This window comes from Mesoplodon bidens, assembly GCF_964165515.1.
Source record: "Mesoplodon bidens genome assembly, chromosome: 20".
In the NCBI taxonomy this organism is placed as follows: Eukaryota; Metazoa; Chordata; class Mammalia; order Artiodactyla; family Ziphiidae; genus Mesoplodon; species Mesoplodon bidens.
Genome location: NC_138181.1, coordinates 13,294,271 through 13,307,047, shown reverse-complemented (window position 1 = coordinate 13,307,047; position 12,777 = coordinate 13,294,271). Strand labels below are relative to the sequence as shown.

Genomic DNA, 12,777 nt, shown 5'->3' with positions numbered 1-12,777 from the left:
TCAATGGCAGATGATGTATTGTAGGTTTATATGCCCTGCCCGGTACATTTCAGCGCACTGGGGCTATTTCCCTGTTCTGAACAGTTTCCAGCGTTGAGACCTCAAATTGAAGTATTTCTACGTGACCTGGGCCAGCCGCCCAGCGTCCTCTCCGTCCTGTCTCCCAGGAGGTGGCCACACCATCCTAGTCTGACTTCTCCTTAGAAGAGCTGTCCTCCGTGCAGGCTGCAAAATGCTGATAATTAGGTGTGGTGACTGGCCTCTCCCTTTCAGTGTGCCTTACCTTCCCTTTTCTCCAGCCCCCATCCACTTCTTTCCTCCTTAGACTGAAGAGCTCCCCTTAGATACAACGTGATTTAGAAATCAGAGCGGTGGAGGCAATCAGGATAGTTACATAAGGCCATTAAAGATCCTTCATTAACATCGAGTGCCCCTTTGTAGTGAATGGTGAGGCCGGGGAGGAGGAGGGGTTTTTTTGTTTTGTTTTGTTTTTTAATTAGTTTCTGCTTTATAACAAAGTGAATCAGTTATACATATACATCTGTTCCCATATCCCTTCCCTCTTGCGTCTCCCTCCCTCCCACCCTCCCTATCCCACCCCCCTAGGTGGTCACAAACCACCGAGCTGATCTCCCTGTGCTATGCAGCTGCTTCCCACTAGCTATCTACCTTACATTTGGTAGTGTATATATGTCCATGCCTCTCTCTTGCTTTGTCACAGCTTACCCTTGCCCCTCCCCGTGTCCTCAAGTCCATTCTCAAGTAGGTCTGTGTCTTTATTCCTGTTTTACCCCTAGGTTCTTCATGACATTTTTTTCCCTTAAATTCCATATATGTGTGTTAGCATACGGTATTTGTCTTTCTCTTTCTGACTTACTTCACTCTGTATGACAGACTCTAGGTCTATCCACCTCATTACAAATAGCTCAATTTCATTTCTTTTTATGGCTGAGTAATATTCCATTGTATATATGTGCCACATCTTCTTTATCCATTCATTGGATGATGGACACTTAGGTTGTTTCCATCTCCGGGCTATTGTAAATAGAGCTGCAATGAACATTTTGGTACATGACTCTTTTTGAATTATGGTTTTCTCAGGGTATATGCCCAGAAGCAGGCTCAGAAGCTGAAGATTTCCCTGCCCAAGATAAAGGCAGCAGCCTGTATGTAACAGACCAGTCTGTAAGGCAGCATTGCTTAACAGTGGTGCAGGCGGGGGGGAAATGTTTGCTCAGTCTTCTTAGGGTCCCTGGCTTGATCTGAAAATTAAACTGATAAAGACAGAAAAGCATACAAATTTCATTGAATTTCTACATGTAGATGAGAGAGTCTTCACAAGAAAAGGAAGACCAAAAAAGTGACCAGAGCCAGAAGTTTTTATACCTTTTTGACAAGGAAATAGTAAATTTGTGAAGAACTGGAAAGACAAAGGGGTTTGGGCCAGGGGTAGTTAATGGTGAAGGAGTAACTAGGAAGGTGAAGGTTAGTTTAGCAAGGTTTGCCTATACAGCCTGCTTGGCCCTAAATTTTCTATCTGTGGTGTTAAGAAAGTCTTCTTTCTGCCCTGTACAGGGAGGGTAGCTTTCAGAGGGGAGTTTTATGACCTGTTTCAGGGAAGAAGGGTGACAAGGCAGGGAAGAGGGACCTTCTTGCTTCTGCCTGTTTTTTAAAAATTCCTTAAGATCTTTAATATGCCAAGATGCCATATTTGGGGGTGACCTGTCCCGAACCCCATCAGTGAGAACACTGATTCTGGAGTCAGCTGGACTGGGGACTTTGAATCAACATCACCACTTGTTAGCTTAGAGACCTTGGGCAAATTGCTGAATTTCTCTGGACTTCACATCTTTCATCTCTAAAGTAGGGGAATTTATATCTATCATACACAGTTGTGATGATTTAGTGGGACAGTCTGCATAAAGTGTTTAATATGGAGCCTATGTTCAAAAAACGACAGCTATTATTATTGAGTGTCCACAGTGCTGTCCCACTGAGGGCTTAATTCTTTACATTTACAAGTGCTTTTTCTCATAGTACCTAACGTGACCCTCATGCAATCTATGAGATAGACATTTCCAAGGTAGGTATTTTATCTCCTAGGAGACTTTTTCCCCCAGATCTTGTCAGTAGCAAAGTCAAGACTCAAAGCCATCACTTGAGGGTCCAGGGCACTGACCCCTGGGCACAAAATACCTCTTGACTCTCCAGGGGAAGAGCCAGCATCTGCAGAGACTGTGATTCCCCTGTGACTAATGAGTTTCTAAATGATGTGCAGTGGTGTGTTGTGGTTGTTTTCATTCCATCTGCTTGATTCAACCAGGCAGCATTAAAGCTGAGAACTCCGGCTCTCACATGCTGTCAATTTGTTTAATGATTATTCTAGGAGCAGGTGATTTCTATTAGAAGGCAAGTGACAGATTGCCTATTAGTAAGAAGTGCATGTTTTTCAAACTAGGGACCCTCAGCACTCAGGGAAGCAGAGCTGGCTCTTCCCAACCTCGAGCTCAATAGCCAGGTTAATGATGTGATTATCTGAGTGTTATTTGGCCAGGCTGGGGTACTAGACTCTGAGCATCCCTATTGCCAACTGCTGTTTCACTCCAGAAGCAGGTGGGAGACGTAGGATGAGAAAGAATAACAACCAGTGTGTGGCAGGTTTAGAAAAAATCTGGAAACCAAAAGGGCTCCCAGAAACTTATTTGCCGGTTAGAGAAGGGATTAGAGGAGGACTCAAAAAGCCAAGGGAGAGAGTCCTGGACCATCTTTCTTACAGCACCACTGACTTTCTAGGGGACGCTTGTTGAATTTCTTCTACCTTTCTGTGCTTTGTTTTGTATCATCTCATTAAATGGGGACATTTTTAAAGATTCCCCTATTTCTTGATTTTGGGGGTGGACCTGGATTGTCTATGTTTGAGATCACTCTTATAAAATGGTCTTTGCAGCAAGAAAAGCCCAAGCAGAAGACAACATTTTGAGCGGAGATGCAATACAATGATTTACTATTTTGGTTCTTTCATTAGATTTTCTAATCCAAGGATGGTGCTTCAGGGCAAGGATTAACTTTGCAAACATAAGTAACAATTCTCTGATGTATGAAAATCCAGAGAGGAAAGGTATCCAGAGCAACCTTTCCCAGACTAATGAGATTCCTGTGCACAGCCCCAAACATCTGTCCCTCCTCCAACTTCCCGGAGCTGAGCCAAGGCATTTGCAGACGAAGAGAGATAGGCTCTCCTTTACCCACTGTTTCTCAGGACTCCATTTCTTCCCCCTACTCAGAGCAGGAAACTGCAAAGGTGTGGTTTTAGAAGGTTTTATTCATGTGTGCCCCAAGTCAAAAAAAAAAACAAACAAACCTAACTTTTCCTTTAAAAAAAAGGATAGGGGTGCAGGGGGGACCTTCAAGGCCAAAGTTAGCCAGTGTTGCTCCCTAGTGGCAAGATTTCCAAAGAGCAGCCTTTGCTTTGGTGAGTACAGTAGTCGCTGGGGTCCCGGGAATGTTGGTTCCAGGACCACCTCATACCAGAATCCCCGGATGCTCAAGTCTCATATAAAATGGTGTGATAAAGTTGCCCTCAATAGCCGCCAAGTTCCACATCTGCAGATATGGAGGGCTGACTGTAAGTGCAGTGACACTTGTCACTGGCCCTTGGCACTGGTGATTATAGACAGTATAAATGAGGAGGGGGAAGGGTCCATGCTCAGCGATGGCCGCTCCGTGGAGTTTGGCTTTCTCAACCAGCAAATAAAATCGTACCACCAAATTGCTTTCTCCTTTCACTATCTCTTGGCCACAAAGGATGTGACCCATATCCCTTTTGTAGCACTCTTTCCGTGCCTCACCCCCCTGCCCAACCAGCAATCAGTTCAATGCTTGTTAGAAGTGAGATCAAAAGATGTTTTAAGATACTCAGGAGGCCCAGAGATTTTACCGAAGAAGCTGACCATTAGTGCTTGATGACTACTCTCCATCCTAGGTTATCTTTTTCCTCCAAAATGCTGTGCATTTGGATGGGCGGGGGGCTCTGCTTTCACAAATTGAAGAATATATTCCTCTGCCTTGATCTCGGTTTCCTCATTTAAAAAAAAAAAAAAGTAGAACTTGGGGAATGAACAGATTTAATGCTCAGTAATTCTTGTACCTCAGTACTTATCTACTTAGTTTTTACATATTCCGAAAGGCCCTTACTTCAAGGACATACTGAAAGAAGAAAATAAGTGTATTAATGCAGTAGCTACATTGAAACTCTATATCAAGGGTATTGCTTATAGAGGCAGTTTTTCGACAAATGCAATGAAAATCACAATACTGATGAAGAAAGTCAGAAATACTAATAAAGAGGGCAACATTACCCTGTGATGGGAGAAATAATAGAGCTACGCGAATAAGCCAGGCTCTGTTTTAGCACATGTTAACCAGTCTCAGAGCATTTCATTTGTTTCGTGCGTGCATATCACTTGTTCGGACTTTCTTTAAAAACACGTAGAGAAAAAGAAATTTGGTTTCTAGGAAGTTATTTTGCGTCTCTAGAGATTTCATTTCTCTCCTGACATAATTGGAAAACTGCTGGGTTGTTCCCCACACCAAAGATGGAGCTAAAATCCAGTCCTTGCATCTCCTGCCAAAACTCGCAAGGAGACAGGGGTACTTGGAGAGGGGTGTTTGGGTTAGCGTGCCAATTAAATGGGAGCTGATACAGAAAAGATGGCTTTCATCTCCTCTGCTGTCGGTGACAACTCAGTTTTTCAATCTAATCTCCAAGTTGGATATGATTGCCTGGAGACTCCGACACACAGTTCGTTGACATTGGGATTTTGGAAACACACTCACACAGCACCCAGAGGAATCATGCAATCAGCTGCGGGGACAATGCTTGGTGATCCACCTTAGCTTGTCCATGGTAGACCAGTTGTTCCAAACAGGAGCAGTAGACAGAATGGGCAAAGCAGTGGCCTCGTGATCCCTGCATTGGAACCACGGCCAGAATCGCTGGTTGGAGTTGCCAGCATGAACCTCCCCATTGTTGCTCTCACACCAGTCTTGCTGGTGGGCATTAAGCATTCCAGTGAAATCACCAGCTTCATGTTCAGCTGGGCTGATTGCTGAAGAAGCTGATTGCATTATTCATTCTCGTGAAAAGATTTTTCGGACTCTCAAGGATCCATAGAGATTATGTTGGAAAAAAAAAAACAAACCCAAACTCCAGAGTTATCAACAGTCTAATTTATCCTTCTATTCTTTCAAAAGGGATAGAGTCACAGAGGATAAATAGAGAAAGCCTGAACAGAAAATGGGTTTTTGGTGAATTTAGAAGCCCTGTATTTTGTACAATTTGTCTCTTGTTTTTTGTTTTTCATTTCTCCTTTCTGCTTCTTTTCCGGACGGTTCTTCCATCTTCTTAAAAACAACAACAAAACCAGAACCAAACAAACAAACAAAAAAACCCTGCTGGTTGCTTATTTCCCTATGAAATACTTCCATCTACTGGCCAAATGGAGAAGGCTCATGTCTCAACTTTTTTGTTACTACTTGTACGAGGATTTATGAAGACCACCCTCCAAACATCTAGTACAATAATCAGAAATCACAAATCAGAAAATTAAGGAGGTTGAGGAAATTCTTCACTTCGAACCTAGCAATTCACCCAAGTAAACCCCCATGTATTTGACACACATATGCAGTTTGCAATCACCCAGAATGAAGTATAACTCTGCAGTGTCACAGAAAGCAAATTAGTGAGAAGAAGGGATGAGAGACCAGGCAGAGAGATGGGAAGAGATGGCTTCTCTGGCAAAGCAGTTAGCATCTTTCTAATCAGATCGCAGGGAACAAGGCTCTGGGTTCAGAGATGGAATCAGAGATTATGGCCTAGGTAACCATAATTCCTCTATGAAGAAAAGTAATTCCATGAGAGCTGAAAAGAAAGAAGGTTGTGTTCCAAGTTAACTTATCAAAGGGGACACCCTTTCAATAAAAAACCCTCAGAAATGCTGCTGCTTCCTTCTTGTTCATTTTTTTTTTTTTTTTTACATTTCATACCTGTGCTTCATTTATTGTATTTTGCATCTGGAAGTTTGCACCTCTTAATCTCCCTCACCTATTTCTCTTTTCCCCCATCACTTCCTCTTTATCCATTCATCTATTGATGGGCACTTAGGTCGCTTCCAAATCTTGGCTATTGTAAATAATGCTGCAATAAACATAGGTGTGTGTGTACCTTTTCAAATTAGTGCTTTTTCATTTTCTTTGGCTAAAATACCCAGGAGTGGAATTGCTGGATCATGTGATAGTTCTATTTTTAGTTTTTTGAGGTATCTTCGTACCATTTTCTGTAATGGCTGAACCAATTTACATTTCCACCAACAGTGCACGAGGGTTTCCTTTTCTCCACATCCTTCCTGCTTCTTTTCGATGACAGCCATTCTGACGTGTGTGAGGTCGTATCTCATGGTGGTCTTGATTTGCATTTCCTTGATGGTTAGTGATGTTGAGCATCTCTTCATGTGTGTCTCTTGGCCATCTGTATGTCTTCTTTGGAAAAAATACCTATTAAGATCCTCTGCCCATTTTTTAATTGGGTTGTTTGGGGATTTTTGATGTTGAGTTGTATGAGTTTCTTGTTCATTTTTTAAAAAGAATCCATATGGGAGATGAAGTCAGACAGTGGAATATGGAAAGATGTTTACAGTCTATTAGAGAACTAATCTGGGCTTATAGAATCAAAGATTCATAATGTGTCAAAGCTGGTAGGAATCTCAAACAGCAGAACAGCCTCCTCATTTTACTGATGAGAGAATTAGGATTGGAGGAGCATAAGAATCCTGTGGAAAGACTTCTATTTCAGAAGTAAACCAACAAATTCAACAAAAGGTAAAAACAAAACTCAAGGTTTCTGTATGGATTTTAAATACAAGTACATTGTTTATAATACCAGCCTCTCCAGAGCTGATAATTTCTAAAAAACAAACCCATATGCTCACCAAAATAGCATGGACATTCTACTGGGCTAAAATCACTACCACAGCGGACCATCTTCTGTGCTTTGTCCACTTAGAATAAATACGGAATGACAGAGTGAAGGAGAAAGTACGGTGCCTTTTTTAAGTACAGTGAGTTTCAATAGATCATGGATCTAAATAGAACCTGGACTAAATCATATTCCCTCAAAAGAAATCTCTCTTTAAAATGGGTTCATCTACTATCTCTCCTATTCCATGCAACTTTAAGGAGAGGAATTAAACCAAAATTGAAAACTGAAGAAGGTGAAAGGTAAAGATCTGGTGCCTAAAATAGCTTCATGGAAATACCTTGAGAGGTAGTGCAGCATTTCCAAAGTGATAGACATATTAAGTCAACAAGAAGTTGCTTACCTCGGACACAGCTTCCACTGTGATATGAGTGTCCCGGGGAAGTAAAACCATCTTCATCCTTGACTTTAGACCTGATTTTGTCATTGACTAGCTGCCTGAACTGAGACCTCCCTTGTATGTCTTCACCAGTGTGTTTGACCAGTGGTGTAGATGTCCCTTGGGGGTATGAAATAGACCCCTGCTTTTTGAAATAGAAGAAGGTAGGGTTAAACCATTAACTAGGATGGATGGTTTTAGGCCCTTAAAAGATACCATTACCATATTACTCATTACCTTCAGAAGCATTCAGATCACACACATTCATGAGTGCTGCTTTGTACACTTTAAAAATGAAGTTCTTACTTCCTCAGATACGGCACGTTTCTTGAAGAGAGCAAATTTTTGAAATGAAACATTTATTTAATCTCATTATAAAGTATAATTTTTCCAGCATATCTGAGTGCCCAGAGGTAAATTACAGAGATGTGTACAAAGTGAAGCTGTTTTTCTAATCAAATCACTGGCATGTTAAAAAAGTCATCTGAACTGAAAAATAAATAAATAAAAAGTTCATCAGTAGCAGAGTCTTCATTTCTTAAGCCTAGTCTTAAAGGCACAGCTGTGAAAGGCCCCAGTGACCACCCGGAAGTACCAGCCAGAGGGCGGGGTCAGCCTTGACGCATCCTCCTCCTCATCCCCACGCGCAGACCTGACCCCCTGGACTGGACTTCACTCACACCTGCCCACTCGACTCCACCCAGCAGCACTCGGGTCTCGCCTGGACTAGCCTCCACTCACTCTGACCAGTGTCTTCTCTGTATGGAAGCCAGGACCGTCCTTTCAATCACTTACTCCCTTCTTTAAAGTCCTTCAGCTGTTTGCTCTTAAGATAACGTTTTTTGTTTGTTCGTATTTCTTTTCTTTTTATCTTAAACTGGAACACAAAGGTTCCCTTCTGACACTGCCAGCCTTCTCTTGGGCCACTGCCTTCCAGCCAACCAGCATCTCCAGAAGTGCCATTTCCCTTCCCACCTTCGCCCACGAGAATCCCCCAGCCTCACAAGGATTGTCCCAGCTTCCCGAAGCCCACTGGGGCTCCGGGCCCGGGTAGCTTCTCACGCTTCAGACCCCAGCTTCAAACACGATATACTTGAGGCACCTCCTCGCCACCTCTAGGGATCCTCACCTGGGTGAGGGTCCTCCTTCCACTACTTGGCTTCTTCCCCAGACACTTTACAAGTTTCTAATTGTGAACGTCTTCCTCCAGTAACTATACCCCCTGGGAGGGGATGAACTAGGTTTGCTGTGTTCACCACTGTGCTTCCAGTGCTTGGAACATAGTAGTTGCTCAGTGCAGATGCGCACATGTGCATAGACACACACATCATGTCACGTGTACACCCACACATATACACACCACACACCACGCCCTATGCATATACACACTGCTGATAGCACTTCCTTCGGAGGACAGTTTGTAGTGAGATGTGGGAAATATGGAGTAGAAAAATGTGATTAACTTAAGATCCATGTATCAATAGATTCAGTATTTCATTCACCTAACAAATATTTTGAAAGATCTATGATTTATTCATTCAGTCACCAGTTATTTACTAAGTTCATGTGATTTGCCTGGTACGTGCTGGGTGTATGGTTGGACACAGGGTACTTGGTGAAGAAGACAAGAGTTAGGATCCCCAAACTTGTGGAGCTTATGGTCTGGTGAGGGAAGATAGAAAATAAACCAGGCAACAAGGAAATAACAGAACTATAAGTGCTATGACGTGCTAAGGAGGACGGGGTTGGGATGCCATAACAGAATCCTGGGGCACGGGGCTGGGCCCTCCTTTTTGTAGGATGGTCAGGAGGTTGTGAATGGGCATTCAAATGAAGACTTGAAAATAGCAGCTGCTAGAGATGGGAGTGGGTGATCCAGGCAGAGAGAACAGTGTGTTGTAAAGGCTGGAAAAAGCAAAGCCTGCGTGTTCTTGTAGCTAAGAGGAAGCCGTGCGGCTGGAGCACAGCGTGGATGAGGCAGCCTCCACAGTGTGAATGGGGTGCGGGGTGATCAACTAGCCCAGTTTGTCCAGGACTGAGGTGTCTCCCAGGGTGTTGGATTTTCACTACTGAACCTGAGACAGTCCTGGGGAAACGGGGATGGGTGCACAGCCTAGGTTCAAGATGAATTTGGAGACGGATTTGAAACCATCCACACATTTTCTGACTCACCACCGAAGCTAATAATATTATCACAGTAAAAGAACATTAGAGAAACAAACTACCTGTCTGTTTAAATTGAGTTAAATATTTTTCTGTTCTCATAGGTCAGTTTCCAGGAAAAGGGGAAAAGGTGCCTAGACAGCATCTTGGAAAGAATTTGTAATACTTTGACAATATTCAGTCACAGAAGTTAGCAAGTGAGAAAAGTTCATTGATGGTGACAGCTTAATCAGACTAAAGTCAATGATGTGAATGAATGAACTTTGACTTGGAAACTGTGATCTTATCTTCCAAATACCTGTAGGCGTATAGTGTGTGTATGTGATACAAACAAATAAATCCCTTCCTTCCTCCCTTCCCTTCCCCTCCCTTCCCTTCCTTCCTTTATTCTCCTGTCTCTTCCTTTCTTTACGATCAATGCCATTCAGAAAAAGAACTCTAATAGCTAACAGTACCTTTTCTTGTACTGAGTTTTATACTTTTCTAAATATGACCCCACTACCTTGTTGAGCCTCAATGATTCTATCAAGTCTGTATTATCCTAAAATAAGACTATGAAAAATTAAAGTGACTTTGTAGGCACCACACAGTAACTCAACAGAAGAACTGGGACCTGGAGCTCAGAGCTAGTTAGCTAGCTTAATGACGGCATTTTGTGAAAATTACAGGTAAACTTAAAGGAAGGAAATATACCTGTGGTAGCATTTCTAGGAAATGCTATCGTTACGTCTGCCACTGGTAGCAGAGTCATGACAGACCCCAAAGGACAACAACATTTCTCCTGGGTCTCATCAGCTCCTGTCAGGTCATCTTCACAGTATCTAAGAGGAACTAGCCCCTCCCTCGGGCACTGACACTTTGCCTGCCACTTGTGCACACTGAAAGGCGTGACATTTCTTACACCTTTGAAAACATCAGAGGAAATAAAAGCTGTTGCTCTCGTTTTGAACTTTACCTCCGCTGGACCAAAGGGTTTGCTGACAGGGTGGGGATGAAAGCAAGAAAGGGGAGGATCCCATAAGGAAGAGATAAGGGGAACAGATTCCTGAGCTCAAAAGCAACCAACCAGCGTTCACCCGGGTGAAATTGCTTCCTGCAGCTCCTGCACTCTGTACCATGCCTTGCCGACTGAGAGGATATGCAAAAATCCTGAAGTACTTTTCTCATCTGTCCTTCTGTGGTTACTGAGAATGTGGCATCACTTAGAAGAATCAGCACGTTGACACACATGTGGTTGGAAGTCATTTCACTCAAAAAGAGTTGTCCTGAAGTTGCTTGCACAAACCAAATAGATGACCCTTTGACCATGGCCACAAAGGATACAATTTCCTCAGGGTCATGGAGAAAGTCAGTAACAGCATCCAATCTAGAATTCTGGTCTTCGAAGACCTATGTCGTGGACCTTGTGCCATTCATTCATTTGCGTCCTGTGAGTCGGCACCTCGGTTGTTACTGGACCCTCTCACTGTTACTGCACGGGGCTTAGGACTCTAGTACACCGAAGTCCAATTCCTGGAATCATTACCATGTGATCATGACATCATAGAAGAAGCAGCCCGACAATTCTGTCTCCTGATGTGTCTAACCAAGTCAGAGGACAATAGTGGGGAAGGCTTGGGGAAAATGTCTTGTACAGCTGAGATCCAAGCAGCGTTTATTCTTTCCTCCCTTGTGACCTTCTTCGGTGGACTCCTCATCTTATTAATATCAAGGCTAATCTGGAGGAGCATTAAAAAATGGCAAAAGAGCGAGGGAAAAGGAATTTTCTCGGTCAGTTCCCCTGTATGAAGATCAGAGACAGGTTTGGCGTGCGTTTGTGTTTAGAAGACCATGGAGGCTTCACTCAGTTTTCCCGGGTTGACAGCCAGCTCTGATACGGTGACTTAGAAACGGGTCCATCCTGCTCAGGGGTGGAAAACAGGACCCCAGGCCTCCATGCCATGGGAGAAGCAATGCTTTGTGTGGCTGACGATGCATGTGAGCTCTGGAAACAGACGTCATTGTTTTGAAAAAAACATCCACTAACATGAGGCCTATGCCTCTATTTCAAATTTTAAAATGACAGTTGGGTTAGGTACCATGAGGAAGGCAGAAAGGAACATCAGTGTCAACCTCACCTTCATGAATCATTCACGCAGGATGCTCATATACTCACAAGTATACATGGCCTTTTATACATGTTAATACAACACACGGAGTTGTGCACACATGCCGAAACCCATGCATACATGCACACGCCATCCAGCCACAAACCCAGGGACACTTTTTTACACCCAAACAAGCTTTGCAAGGGTGGGCACTATTGAATAACAACTGGAAAATGATGATGGTAAGAATAATGGTGTCCTATCCAGATGAGACTCTGCTTAAGAGAATAAAAACACTCAAATGTTACATGATGGCTGTTCTGGTACCAATGGTTGAAAGCAAAGATCTGTTCACTGTTTTTCTTTCTCCAATTTTATTTTTCTGATTTCCATAACAGCACACATCAACTGTGTTTTGTAATGAATACTGAAAAGTTGCTTGAAACATTGCCTCTTGATGCTAAACATTGACATAAGATAAAAGAATTTATAACTGGGTAACTTTTTAAGGTCATTGCCAATGTCGTCATATGAAATTCAGGTGTCTGCATTCTAGAAGTGCCCAATATGGAATTTTATAGATTTTGTCGCTAAATGAGTTTATGCTATTACTAATTATTTCTAGATTAAAGGCAGTAAGCAGTGGCATAGCAATTGGGGAATGAATCCTGGGGTTCAGATTTCTTAACAACACTGACGGTGTGTGAATGGGTACTGGATATGGTGAATATGCCTTCTGCCTTTTTTTTTCAGTGCACAACTGAATTGGTAGAACTGTTTAATCTCCTTAGACTTCTGCTCCAGGAAATGTATCTTCTTCCCCATTATATTCATTTTTGTGTGGTTACAAAAATGTGAGAACGCGTTTGTCCATAAACATTTGCTGTAGTTTTCATTTCATTCTTTTGATATAATTTATGTCTGCCCTCCAGTCCAGAGGTACCTTTTCATTTCAAATAGGAAGCAGATGTTACAAAATGTTAATAAGCAGGGTCTGAGCAACCAGAAGACTATACTGTTCTGCTTTTAAATCTTGAGGAGAGAGTTTCATAATAGTTGAGTGACTTCTTAATAATTTACCATATCTAATTAAATTGAGAGTGTTGTATTTTTCT

The 12,777-nt window shown here is 42.6% G+C and overlaps 2 protein-coding genes across 2 annotated transcripts in view; one reads left to right on the top strand and one right to left on the bottom strand.

Moving 5' to 3' along the window:
• The window catches only part of LOC308608116 (dnaJ homolog subfamily C member 14-like), a gene marked incomplete at both ends in the record, with an annotated part of 73,655 nt that extends 62,962 nt beyond the window's left edge, over positions 1–10,693 (bottom strand). The window contains 2 exon segments of the mRNA XM_081220790.1: positions 10,269–10,478; positions 10,642–10,693. Of these exon segments, the coding sequence (XP_081076916.1) occupies positions 10,269–10,478; positions 10,642–10,693 (262 nt within the window).
• A 505-nt stretch (positions 10,694–11,198) lies between these two features.
• Positions 11,199–12,777, top strand: part of KCNU1 (potassium calcium-activated channel subfamily U member 1) — a gene marked incomplete at both ends in the record, with an annotated part of 137,292 nt that continues 135,713 nt past the window's right edge. Inside the window, one exon of the mRNA XM_081220789.1 lies at positions 11,199–11,345. Coding sequence (XP_081076915.1) covers positions 11,199–11,345 — 147 coding nt within the window. The remainder of the gene's footprint in view (positions 11,346–12,777) is intronic.